Here is a 12371-nt window from a genome sequence, read left to right as displayed (position 1 = left end):
TTTAGTAGTGAGTGTTTCTTTGGTCATTGCTGTTAGCAATCCTAAGTGGTTTTACACATTGTTTGCTGCGCAGTGGTGTCTGCTTCTCAATACTTAACGTCCACCTGAGGATGTGAGATTTTCAGCGTTGAAGAACACGTGGCTTCAGGTAGCCTCCGTAGTCGTACCAGATGGAAGTAAAGTATTTGCTGACTGGCAGTTTGAGACACCTAAAAATTGGAAGATACTGTGATGCCTCATTCTTCCATCTATGTTTTCTCCATAAGCTCTGGTGGCGTTCTGGCATCCAGTGACAAATTGTATTGCTGTGGGAACCACAACCAATTAATTTGTTAATGGGATTATTTTTTTTATTGCATATGTTGCTTTTGTTAGGAAATGTTCGGTGATGATGTTTTCAGAGTAGTTAACTACGATGGCACTTAAGACTGTGAGCGAATGGAAATTAAGGACCCTGCAGGTTAACGAATGTACTTTTTTTTTTTAAAAGTGTGGAAGGAATGGAAAAATAGAATGCATGTACAATGCATTAGACTTATGTCCCTCTATAGCTGCCTTCTGGCTCTCATGCAAGTGCCGTGCCTCATTGATATTTATGAGAGCGGATAGATACCTTTGGATGTTACTGGAAGGTTCTCTTTTTATAGAGTCTTGTTTTATGTTTATGTCCCCAAAAGCATTTCAGAATTTTTGGAAGGATGTACTATCTAACTCTCTATATGTAGAAAAAGCTATAAGGTCTTTGTTGTAACTCTTCTGCCGTATCTTCTGAATCTGCTTGTGAATCCATGGCTTTTTCTTTCTTAGCACTTAGATACTGACACAAAATATTATGCCCTTGTTTTAAAAAAAGGGAAGGGGGGAAGCGCAGTCATAGTGTGGATTAGTTCGGATCTTGAACAGAAATTCTAAATTCGATGTCCATGTAAGGGGAGCTGAGAGAAGTATGTTGTTTGACTAATAATATGTTTTAATAGTCTCTCGGATTTCTGTCAGAGATGCCAATTCAAGTGTAAGATGCCTTGCTTTCTGTTTGAGCAACTTTACTGCTTAGTTCTACATCTGTTTCCCCATTTTTAGAACAGAAACAGTAATTACTATATTAAAATGTGCTGAAGATAAACCTAGTGTTTTTATTTGGGCTCAAGGTTGTGAAGAGGTAGATTGTTAAGTGGTAGATATAATGTGCTTTCTGCTAATATTTGTAAAGCTTTTGGGTTCAACAGCAGAAAGGGGAGAATGAAAAGGATGTTCACCTCTAGAGTACTAGGGTCAATTTGTTTGTAACATCATTTACCTCTGCTTTCCAACGGCTGGTCTTTTGCAACGGTTGTCTTTGAAGCTGCAGGCTCTGGGAAAAGGTCCGGCTACAAGTAAAAGCAAAGATGACCTTGTGGTGGCAGAGGTAGAAATCAATGATGTCCCCCTCACATGCAGAAACCTGCTGACGAGAGGACAGACTCAGGATGAGGTATGTTCAGGATCTACGTCTGATTTGTTGGGCTTGGCAGCGTGTTTGTACCTGTTTGTAAGGTTAAAAGAGCTTGCAATAAACTATATACAGAGGTTGTTTCCTCTTTTTTACAAAACTTGTGTTTTCTAAGACACTTTGTTTAGTAGTTTATTGATTTGTTCAATAAAATGTCATATGATGAGGTAAGGTAGCGTAGCCTAGTATCCTTTAGTGGGCACCATTCATTCTCTTACCACTTTATTAATGACTTCTGGTCTTGTCATACAACAACATAGCTTAAACCACTTTGGGGTTTTTGTGTGTGCTTTGTTTATTATTGGTAAACTTGTCACTGGGTTTTTTAAATTGTTTGTAGATAAGTCGACTGAGTGGAGCAGCTGTCTCTACTCGAGGGAGATTCATGACTGCAGAAGAGAAAGCAAAAGTGGGACCCGGGTTTGTATTTCTTTTCGGGGGTTTCTGCTTTTTTTTTCTCATTGAGTGGCTAAGTGGTGGGGTTTTTGTTTGTTTTGTTTTTCATGAGCAGTGTCACATTTGGGTGCCAGAGCAAATTGAATATTGAGTGTTTTGAATATGTTTACAATTATGACAGTACTGACTGCATAGCTGCTTTTCTCCCTGCTTAATATCGATAGGGTGAAATAAAAAAACCCACAAACAAACCACAAATGTGACAGATCAGACCTTCTGACTGAACACTATAGTGGATCTCTTGTGCATTTTGCTGAGAATGGGGAACTTTCCAATTACAAAGAGAGCTAATATTTCATAGACTCAGTGCTTTTAGTTAGTTAACCTTTCATGTGGACAAGCAAATGAAAGTTTTCAGTGGTATAACTTTAGTAAGTTGTCATGTAAATAACTTCTGAATCTCTTTAGTTTTCAGTGCAAAGCTTTGCTTTTACTGAGCCCTGTGATATTCAATGAATATGTATTTACTTCCTTATTTGAGGAGTATTTTAAATCTTTATGGAAGACTTTGTGTCTAGATGACTAATATAATTAGATTGAATCCATTATTGTATGTTCTCTGTGGGTTTAATGGAATATTTGACATTACTTTCCAGAGATCGTCCTTTGTATCTTCACGTCCAGGGTCAGACACGGGAATTGGTTGACAGTAAGTGTACAAAGCATTCTGCTTTTTCTCTCATTATTTGTGATAAAGGGGTTTTACTGAGGGGCTTTGTTATGACCGGTATGGATTTGTACTATAAATATCTCGGTGTCGATAACAGACCCCATTTAAATGTTGATGTTAAGGTCTCTGCTCAAAACTACCTAAGGTGCTGTGTACTGCATTCTGTAAGTCATGAAACTAAAACTTTTGATAGACTACACGGAAGGTGGGGGGACTGGGTAGGGTTCCCAGGCAGGTACAGCTCTTACGTATAAGTTTATTCACTGGTAACATGCTGAGATCCCGTAACGATAGGTGTGTGATTAAAGGAGACCTTCCCTTTAATATACAAGTATGAACATTTTTTGTGAAATATCTACATTTCCTGTCTTGCCTACACCTGCTGGGAAAAAAGGAAAACTATAAACTGTTCAGGTGTTCATTTGTTCTGTGTATCAGTTCATGGGCTTGCCCTCAGTTGTCTCTTGAAACTTGAAGCTGCCCATTTATATCTACCTTGGTTTCCACAGCCAGTAAAGAATTTTTCACGTTAGTTTGCTCATTCATGCAGATTTACATTAACTCTGTATAGCATTTACATGTTTCTAGCATTTGCTAAAATGTGTGGGCTAGAACTGCCCACCTGCATATATTAGCCTAAGCTTTATCAGGGTGGGAGTGGAGAAAGAACCCTGTTGCTTGTTGCCATCCTTTGTGATCCAATTGCAGAATGCTAATATTGGGCCCCACCGTCAGATGCAATCTTTTTGCCTGCTGTCACAGAATATTGGAAAGTAACCTAGTCATTTCACAATTTGGTTAATCTGGGCAGTTGACAAGGGCTGAAATATAAATGAATTTCATATTCTGTCAACTAGGAGCTGTTAACCGAATTAAAGAGATAATTACTAATGGAGTAGTGAAAGCAGCCACAGGTTCTAGTCCGACGTTCAACGGAGCTACAGTTACTGTCTATCACCAGCCAGCCCCTATTACTCAGTTGTCTCCAGCAGTTGGCCAAAAACCTCCATTCCAGTCAGGGGTGAGTAATTAATTTATGTGACTTTCATTAAATATCACTGATTACAAGATTTGCCTATTACAAAGTATACATATAATGTGCTATTTATTAAAAAAAAAACCCTAAAACAAAAAACCACCCCAAAAAACCCTTGCGTGTTGTGAAAACTGGAGGACTAATCAGACTGAGTCTGAAGAGTGAGACTCAGATGACAGTAGCCTCCTAAAAGAAAAGGGATGGAGAGAGCAGTCCTACTTACAGAAAAGCAAAGGGCCGACTGTGCCATCCGACACTTAACTGTTCTGTCTGTCATAGAAATAAGATTCCTGGCCTCCAGAGAAATGAACATCCTAACTCTTAGAGTGAAATAATAACCTTTCACTGTTACATTTACAGATGCATTATGTTCAGGACAAGTTATTTGTTGGTCTGGAACATGCTGTACCTACATTTAATGTGAAGGAGAAGGTGGAAGGGCCTGGTTGCTCCTACTTGCAGCACATTCAAATTGAAACGGGTGCCAAAGTCTTTCTTCGTGGGAAAGGCTCGGGTTGCATAGAACCGGCGTCGGGCAGAGAAGCTTTTGAACCCATGTACATCTACATCAGGTATGACTGGGTTTTAAAAAAAAAATTCCAGTGATCAGTCATGAATATAGCTTAATGTTTAATCAATTTGGGGAATTCTTAAATTGGGAACACAGTAAAGCTGCATTCTTTTGGGGCTTGGGTTTTGATGTTGAGCTTTAAGGGAAGAATACAAAATACACTGACGAATCAAGTCATTGTTCTGTGCTCATTTCTTGCAGTATTTAGACTAACCTGAATTTTCATGTAGAAAATAAATATCCATCGCTTTTGTTCACAATTGTGCTAAATAGCTGCAGAGCTGCTAGAGTCCTGTTGAGGTGACTGATCACTCGTTAAAGGGATAAGATCTGACAGCAGGTTGCTGATGAAAGAAGTAGCTCCCAAATTTGCCGGAAACATTTGTGCTTATGAGATTTTTTTTTGTATATGTTTTCAGTCACCCAAAGCCAGAAGGTTTGGCAGCTGCTAAAAAGCTGTGTGAGAATCTATTGCAAACCGTGAGTAGCTCTTACAAATAGGAGATTTCAGAGCCTGTTGTAGCTTTAGCGTGTGCCTGGCTAATGACTTTTTTTATGCTCTCAGCAAAACTGTCCATGTGTTCTGACTTGCTAATAGGTTTTTCCTTCTAAGTACTGCTGTCTCATTTTTGTGTAGTGAATAAACATTTCTCAGGATGGAGCTGTAGTAGTGGAATTTTAGGGGAAAAAAAATGCAAATGCTTCCTGAGCAGAACGGGGGGCGGAAATTGTCTGACTGTATGCAAACATAAAGGAATCCTGCTTTTTTCTGATTGCTGTAGCTTCCCTTGCTTCAGCTTTAAAAGTTGTCTGGAGCCACGCTGTCTGCTTTATATTTCCTAAAGTGATTGTTGTACCAAAAAAATTATAGAAAATCTCTCACGTATACACATAGAAAATTAATTTCTCAGCTTTTCTTATGTGAATGCAAATAGAGTAAAATCCTGTGAGACAGTCTTTCTGTTAGTATTGGTAACTGAGCATGGGCTACAAAGTCTCTTTTGAAAAATATATGGAACCTTTAGATTCTTTGACTTTGAGTATTTTTGTCTCTACTGAAGTAGTTAGTTTGCCACTCTGTATTTCCTGTGAAAGATTATCATGTATTTTACACAAATCTGCCGCAGAGACCAGCAGGATTAGTGGGATGTTCAGCGGGGTTTTAGTGGTGTTTTTGGTGTGTGTGTGGGGTTTGTTTTCAGTTTTTGTTTGGATTATTGCTGTCTTTGTGCATAATATGTTCTGTAATCAAAGTCCCCTTACAGTTTTATGGGGATGCATGCTAAGATACCTTTTGCCTGCAAAAGATTAATATAGTAAATAGATGTTTATTGTCTAATCTTTTAAAATCTTTTGTAGGTTCATGCTGAATACTCCCGATTTGTGAATCAGATAACCACTGCAGTACCCTTAGCAGGTAAACGTTAGCAATAATGAAGTCTTTGGAGTTGCATTCTGCGGAGCTGTATTTACAGTTAGTTTTGTGGAACTTATTTACCCGTGGAAGTCTTTGTGTTAAGTCCCTCAGTTGAAAAGGAGTCCAGCTTCTTTTACATTTGGTAATTAAATTTACTATTTTTGTGACTCTGAATTGAAGATGACCCTTTTTTCCCCTTTCTCTCACCAGGCTTCACGCAGCCTGCCGCTATAAATAGCGTACCTTCCCAGCCATCATATTACCCTTCCAACGGGTATCAGTCTGGTTATCCTGTTGTTCCCCCTCCTCAACAACCAGTTCAGCCACCATATGGTGTACCAGGCATAGTACCACCTGCAGTGCCGTTGGCACCTGGAGTCTTAACAACATTACCTACAGGAGTTCCGCCTGTGCCGACACAGTATCCCATATCTCAAGTACAGCCTCCAGCCAGCACTGGCCAGGTACAGCCACAGATTAATTACTTGCCCTACAGTTGTCACCTTACTAAGCTGTTTCTTTGCTAACAATAAAATATTTAAAGTAGTTCCAGATGGATAATTCTTCTTCAGGGCATTTTTTTGGTTATTGCTTTGCTGATGCTTCTGTCTAAGCAACTAAATTGTTGGTATGGCTGCTTCATACTGTGTTTTTCATATCATAGCCACCGGTTAACATAAAGGATATTTGCAGGGGGTGGTCACTTGTTTATGAAAAGTGTTATCACAGGCTGTGATACAGCTATGTAGGTACAATGAGTTTGAGTTACAGATAGTGATTACTTTGAGGTGGGAGCATTCTATAAAAGAAATACTTGTTTTATCTTTAAGCTGTGAATTTCCTTTTAGTTTCTCTTAGGTTCTGCAAAGAGAAACTAGTTGTGTGTTCTGCTCCTATGTATGAAACTGTACATTGAATTAATACTTTACATGAGTATGATCAAATTTTCTTGTGCTTTGTTTTCAACTCCTGCATGCCAGAGTCCACTGAGTGGTCCTTTTCTTCCTGCTGCCCCAGTAAAAACAACCGTGCCGACTGGTGCACAACCACAAGTCCAACCCCATCCCCAAGGTCAAAAGAGACGCTTCACTGAGGAACTACCGGATGAGAGAGAGTCAGGACTGCTGGGATATCAGGTGGAATAAAATCGTCAATTTTACTTCATTCACCAAAATGAAACTTGGCTGGAGAGGGATTGTTATAAGCACAGTTTATTTGACAACAGTCATGCAAGACCTTTGGCAGATGGCAGCAATTGTTACAAAACATTGAGACCACGCTTTTGTTTCTTTGAGTGGATGCACTGTTCTTAAACTATGACTGACTTGATTCATTGGCAGCTTGTTTTCCACACCCTCAATCTTTCGTGAAGAATAGCAGTGCGTTCAGGTCAAAGAGATGACAAGAGCATGTTACTAGTTAGTTTAAAGGGAGATTATTTGGGGTTTTGTTTGGGGTTTTTGTGGGTCTTTTGAGTGGGCTTGTTTGGGGGGGTGGGAGGGAAATGTAATAACTTCCAGATTTTCCCATTTACCTTTCTTGCAGGTTGCACTTGAGAGGATTTCAAGAAGCCTAGTTTTAAGAGATTGATTTTTTTTTTTTTAGATAGCAAATGTTAAACAGTTTATTTTAATAAAAATAATTTTGAGTTCTTCAGACTTGATGTGAGACAAGGGAGTTTCTGCAAATGCTTCTGTGATGATACACCCCTGCTCACAGGCAGAAACCCTTAATAAAAGCTTTGCCTAGAGAAAATAAGGAACTGCCTATATGTTAGACCTAATACTAGCATCTTGAGCAGAGTCTGCTGTGGCATGAGGTGTATACAGTATTCAGAATTACCTGATTGAGGAGGTAATAAGTCGATCCGTGAACTAAGCAGCTATCTTTACTGTCCTGAACTACTGGAAAGGTGGAGTAGGTGGTGAGGTGTCTTCCATACTGGTGCTCAGGCGTGTTTCTTACTACGTTACCCTCAGTATTTTTAGGAGAAAGCATTTTGTTTAACAATGGCGATTAGTGGTTTCTTCTACTAGTTGGCAATATGCTCTGAAAAGTTGGGTTTCCTATCATTATCATTAAGGAGCTATAGCTTATGTTGTAGTTGTAGATTTGCTAATGCCGTGTGTTTTTCTGCTCATAGCATGGACCCATTCATATGACTAATTTAGGTACAGGCTTCTCCAGTCAGAGTGAAATCGATGGAGCCGGATCGAAGCCAGCAAGTTCCTCAGGAAAGGAGAGAGAGAGGGACAGGTGAGTGATGAAAGAATTACGTTCAGGTCTTTTCTGATTCTGATGGAAAGCTTATTTCAGAGATGATCTGTGTGTCATGTTCTCTTCTGTGACTTGGGGGTTGGAGGGGTTGTTTGTTTTGTTGTGGGTGGGGGGTTTTTTGTTGTTTTTGTTGTGTTGTTTTTTTGTGGGTTTGGGTTTTTTTTTTAAGGAGAAGGGATGCAAGGGTTACCTTTTCATGCTACATAATGAAAATAGCTTAATACTCCTCCCTAAGTCTGTATGCTCTTACTTTGTCTGGGTCTGGTATTTTGCCAACTTCTTGAGATAACAGGATAGTCTTGTGAAATAGGTTAGCGCTTGCACTTTAAATTATTCCAATTTTAAAACAAATCTGGAAAAGTTGTAAACTTGAAATTTTGCAGCCTGAAATTTCAGGGAAAGATTTACTTGATTGTCCCTTTTGTTTTCTAGTCATGAAATACATCAAGGGTATTGCTAAAGTTTTCAATGTTCTACATCTTGTAGGTAGTCCTAAATTCAGCCTAGCTACTTGAAGTCATCAGGCATCACTACTCTTCCTTAGGCACTCCAGCACAGAACTGTCAGGCTTGCATTTTATTTCATAACATCATAGCATGGTTTGAGTTGGAAGGGACCTTTAAAGATCATCTAGTCCCACCCCCCTGCCATGAGCAGGGACATCTATGTTGCTCAAAGCCCCATCCAACCTGACCTTGAACACTTCCAGGGATGGGGCATCTACCACCTCTCTGGGCAACCTGTTCCAGTGTCTCATCACCATTCAGAAAAGAATTTCTTCCTTATATCTAATCTAAAGCTGCCCTCTCTTAGTTTAAAACTAACCCCTTGTCCTGTCACTACAGGCCTTGGTAAAAAGTGTCCATCTTTCTTATAAGCCCCCTTTAGGTATTGAAAGGCCATGATAAGGTCTCCCCAGAGCCTTCTCTTCTCCAGGCTGAACAACCCCAACTCTCTCAGCCTTTCTTCGTAGGAGAGGTGTTCCATCCCTCAGATCATTTTTGTGGCCCTCCTCTGGACCTGCTCCAACAGGTCTGTGTCTTGTGCTGGGGACCCCAGAGCTGGATGCAGTGCTCCAGGTGGGGTCTCGAGAGCAGAGTAGAGGGGGAGAATCACTTCCCTTGACCTGCTGGCCACGCTTCCTTTTATGCAGTCCAGGACATGACTGGCTTTCTGGGCTGCAAGCGCATGTTGCCAGCTTGTGTCCAATTTTTCATCCACCAGTATCCCCAAGTCCTCGGCAGGGCTGCTCTCAATCCATTTATCCCCCAGACCGTGTTGATGCTGGGGATTGCTTTGACCCAAGCGCAGGACCTTGCACTTGGCCTTGCTGAACTTCACGAGGTTCGTGTGGGCCCACTCCTCATGCCTGTCAAGGTCCCTCTGGGTGGCATCCTTTCCCTCTAGTGTATAGACTTGCACCACTCAGCTTGGTGTCATCTGCAAACTTGCTGAGGGTGCACTTGATCCCACTGTCTGTATCATTGATGAAGACACTAAATAGTATTGGTCCCAGCACGGACCCTTGAGGGACACCACTTGTTACTGGTTTCCACTTGGACATTGAGCCGTTGACTGTAACTCTTTGGACGTGACCATCCAGCCAATTCCTTAGGCATCTAATAGTCCATCCATCAAATCTATTTCTCTCCGATTTAGAGGTAAGAATGTTGGGGGGGACCATATTGAAGGCCTTACAGAAGTCCAGGTAGGTGACATCAGTTGTTCTTCCCTTGTCCACTGATGCAATCACTCCATCGTAGAAGGCCACTAGATTAGTCAGGCGATTAAAAGTTAAACTCCTCAGGTCAAGGACTGAGTTATGAATGTGTTTGCTATTACCTTTGACTCTTTGCTTGTTTTAAAAAAGAAAAAATAAGGGCTTGCATTGGTTTAAATAGGCAGTTGATGCCTCCACCAGCTTTTCCTGTCACTGGGATGAAATCGGAATCTGAAGAAAGAAATGGTGCGGGGTCTTTACCAGGCAACCATGGTGAGTGCGATGAATAAAATACACTCGTAACTCAAGTTTCCTTTCCCAAATGTGTTTGTGCTGGTCTTAACACTCTTTAAATCGGTGATTTTTTTGGCTGTTCTTTACACCGCATTGTTTAAGTGAAAAGCAGGTCGTATTGCACTGCTCTAAAATCACTTACGTTCGCTGTGATTATACACACATGATAACTTCTCTTAAAACTTTAATATCTGTATAAATGAGGAGAGTGTAATTAGTGAAGGACCAAAGACAGGTATTTTTGACCCATCAGTCAGCTGAGGCACAGAATGTCATGGGATTGTTTTGTAACAGATATGTGGCTTTACGTTGTGAACAGCTTATCTCTAGAGGCACTAAGGAGTATCAGTGGGAGTTATGGTTCAGGTGTGTATTTACAGACATGAGTTACGTCTACCTTGTCTGCAAACAACAGAAGTGCTGTCAGATTTCATCCTTTTGTAGGGCTTTCATACATCGAATATTTGCAACTTGGTAAAACATGTAATCATTTTAACTCTCCTGGTAGTTTAGTGCCTTTCAGGTCTGCAGGTACATCTGTTAGTCTGTTTAACCTTAGTTTTTCTGCAGTATTGGTCCCAGAGATTGCTCTTCTGTTAGCTTTCTTTTGAACAAAATTTCTACTTTTCTTTACATATTTGTCTCATTAACAGTGAAATTGGCATCACTTAGACCCATTTGCTAACTTTACCTTTTTTGTGTGTTTCTTTCTTCTTTCTCTGTTCTCTTACATGGTTCTGATGGATCACATGTGCTGTTGCTGGTGCTGTTTCGTGTGGCCTTCGACCTTGGATGACCATTGGCCTTGTGACCTCAAAATGGTGTCCAACTAACAATTTACAATTAACATCTTTTTTTATTAACTTGTTTTTGGGCATTTTATTTCTCTTTTTTTTTTTTCTTCCTTTTTGGGGGCTGGGGGGATTGTTTTGTTTTCACCTCCTAGATCATCAGGCTAAGAAGATGAAAACTGCAGAAAAGGGCTTTGGATTAGTAGCATATGCTGGAGATTCATCCGATGAAGAGGAGGAACATGGTGGCCATAAAAACGCAAGTACTTTTTCACAGGGATGGAGTTTGGGATACCAGTACCCTTCCTCACAACAGCGAGCTAAACAACAGATGCCATTTTGGATGGCACCATAAAAGCTGCAGAAGAGTTTTCGTTCATCTTTTTTTTTTTTTTCCCCTCTAGCAATAATGCATGTATATTACAAAATGAACTTTGCAAATAGGCATTGTTTTTACATTTGCAGAAGCTAAAGGTTCAGTATTCCCCCTTGAAAAGGGCTCCATTATTTTTAAAATCCTTCTTTCTGCAGTGAATTTGTCAATTAAAATATTTGAAATAGTATTCTGACAGGGCTAGTCCCTTATACAATGGGGGAAGTACTGTGAAGAGAAACTAGGGAAGCCTGTCGGTCCACGTTTCCAGTTTTTCCAGGATAACTTAAAAATGGAAAGAGTCAGTCACGCTGACTTCATTCTACACCTGGTGTTCCTATTTTATTGACTGTTCCTGCTGTCAGCCTGTGTTAGCAGTCCTGTTGAGCTAATGGTGACCCCGGCCTCAATGTTCGGACTTCCAACAAAGGAAAGGAATATACAGTGGTTCTGAAAGACTTGAGGATCGCATTTCCTAGAACTTGTAATTTGTTTTTATTTTAAGCATCTCCTGTAACTCAGCACTGTTTTTTCTTGAAAATGTGGTTTTACTAACCCCACAACTTCTTGTTCTAGCCAAGGGTGGGCGGGGGGGGGGGTGGCGGTAATGCTCAGGTTTTTTGGATGGGTTCATCTTGCCGCTAATCCCCAGGTGGACTTGGCGCTGTAGCACTGGTACTTAATCTTCTCCAGTCACCCCTGTGCATTTCGTTCCCATTCAGCAGTTCGGATGGAACTCCTTCTCGTGAGGCTCGCCCCCGTCTCCTAACTCGTTCACTTACTTGATTCTACCCTTTCTGTTTCATGGTGGTTTAACAAAGAAAAGGCAGGCAGCAGCCGGCTCCGCGGTGCGCCGGGACCCCAGCGCGGGCCTTGCTCTTGCCTTGGAGCGCGGAGGTGGAACCTGGGAATAAGTTGTTGGATTGTTTACGGGTGTGAACTGCGACACGGGCTGTCTTGGCGGGGCGGGCTGTTGCAGAAGGAACTCTTTTGTATGGAGGTCAGCGGCATGTGGGACTGCGAGGACGTGCCGCTCAGCTTTCCAAACAGGAGGAATAGCTTTAAAAAGGGGGACGTGTGTCGCTGCTGCACACTGAAAGACCTTGCTGGCTCACTTGTACAAACATTGTCTTTGCTACGTGTTGTAAATAATCAGAACCGTACTTTCAGTATAAATAAATGTACAAACATTCTGCTTCTCGCTGCTTTTTTGGGCGCGGGTTGACCGGGGGGCAGCCAGACCCTGCCGGGCCGTTCGCCGGGAGCCCCTGGACCGA

General features: G+C 41.1%; 1 protein-coding gene across 1 annotated transcript; it reads left to right on the top strand.

Moving 5' to 3' along the window:
* Nucleotides 1-415: 415 nt before the first annotated feature.
* KIAA0907 (KIAA0907 ortholog) lies at nucleotides 416-12291 on the top strand. Its single transcript, XM_009319831.1, has 13 exons — nucleotides 416-430; nucleotides 1343-1471; nucleotides 1830-1909; nucleotides 2542-2594; nucleotides 3473-3636; nucleotides 4012-4223; nucleotides 4642-4702; nucleotides 5582-5639; nucleotides 5850-6103; nucleotides 6620-6775; nucleotides 7783-7895; nucleotides 9818-9909; nucleotides 10877-12291. The coding sequence occupies exons 1-13, from the start codon at nucleotides 416-418 to the stop codon at nucleotides 11074-11076; spliced, it is 1587 nt and encodes a 528-aa protein (XP_009318106.1). The 3' UTR covers nucleotides 11077-12291.
* Nucleotides 12292-12371: the final 80 nt, after the last annotated feature.

This window comes from Pygoscelis adeliae, unplaced genomic scaffold, assembly GCF_000699105.1.
Source record: "Pygoscelis adeliae isolate BGI_AS28 unplaced genomic scaffold, ASM69910v1 Scaffold181, whole genome shotgun sequence".
Taxonomy (NCBI): domain Eukaryota; kingdom Metazoa; phylum Chordata; class Aves; order Sphenisciformes; family Spheniscidae; genus Pygoscelis; species Pygoscelis adeliae.
Note: the sequence above shows the minus strand (reverse complement) of the source record. Positions and strands in the feature narration are given on the sequence as shown.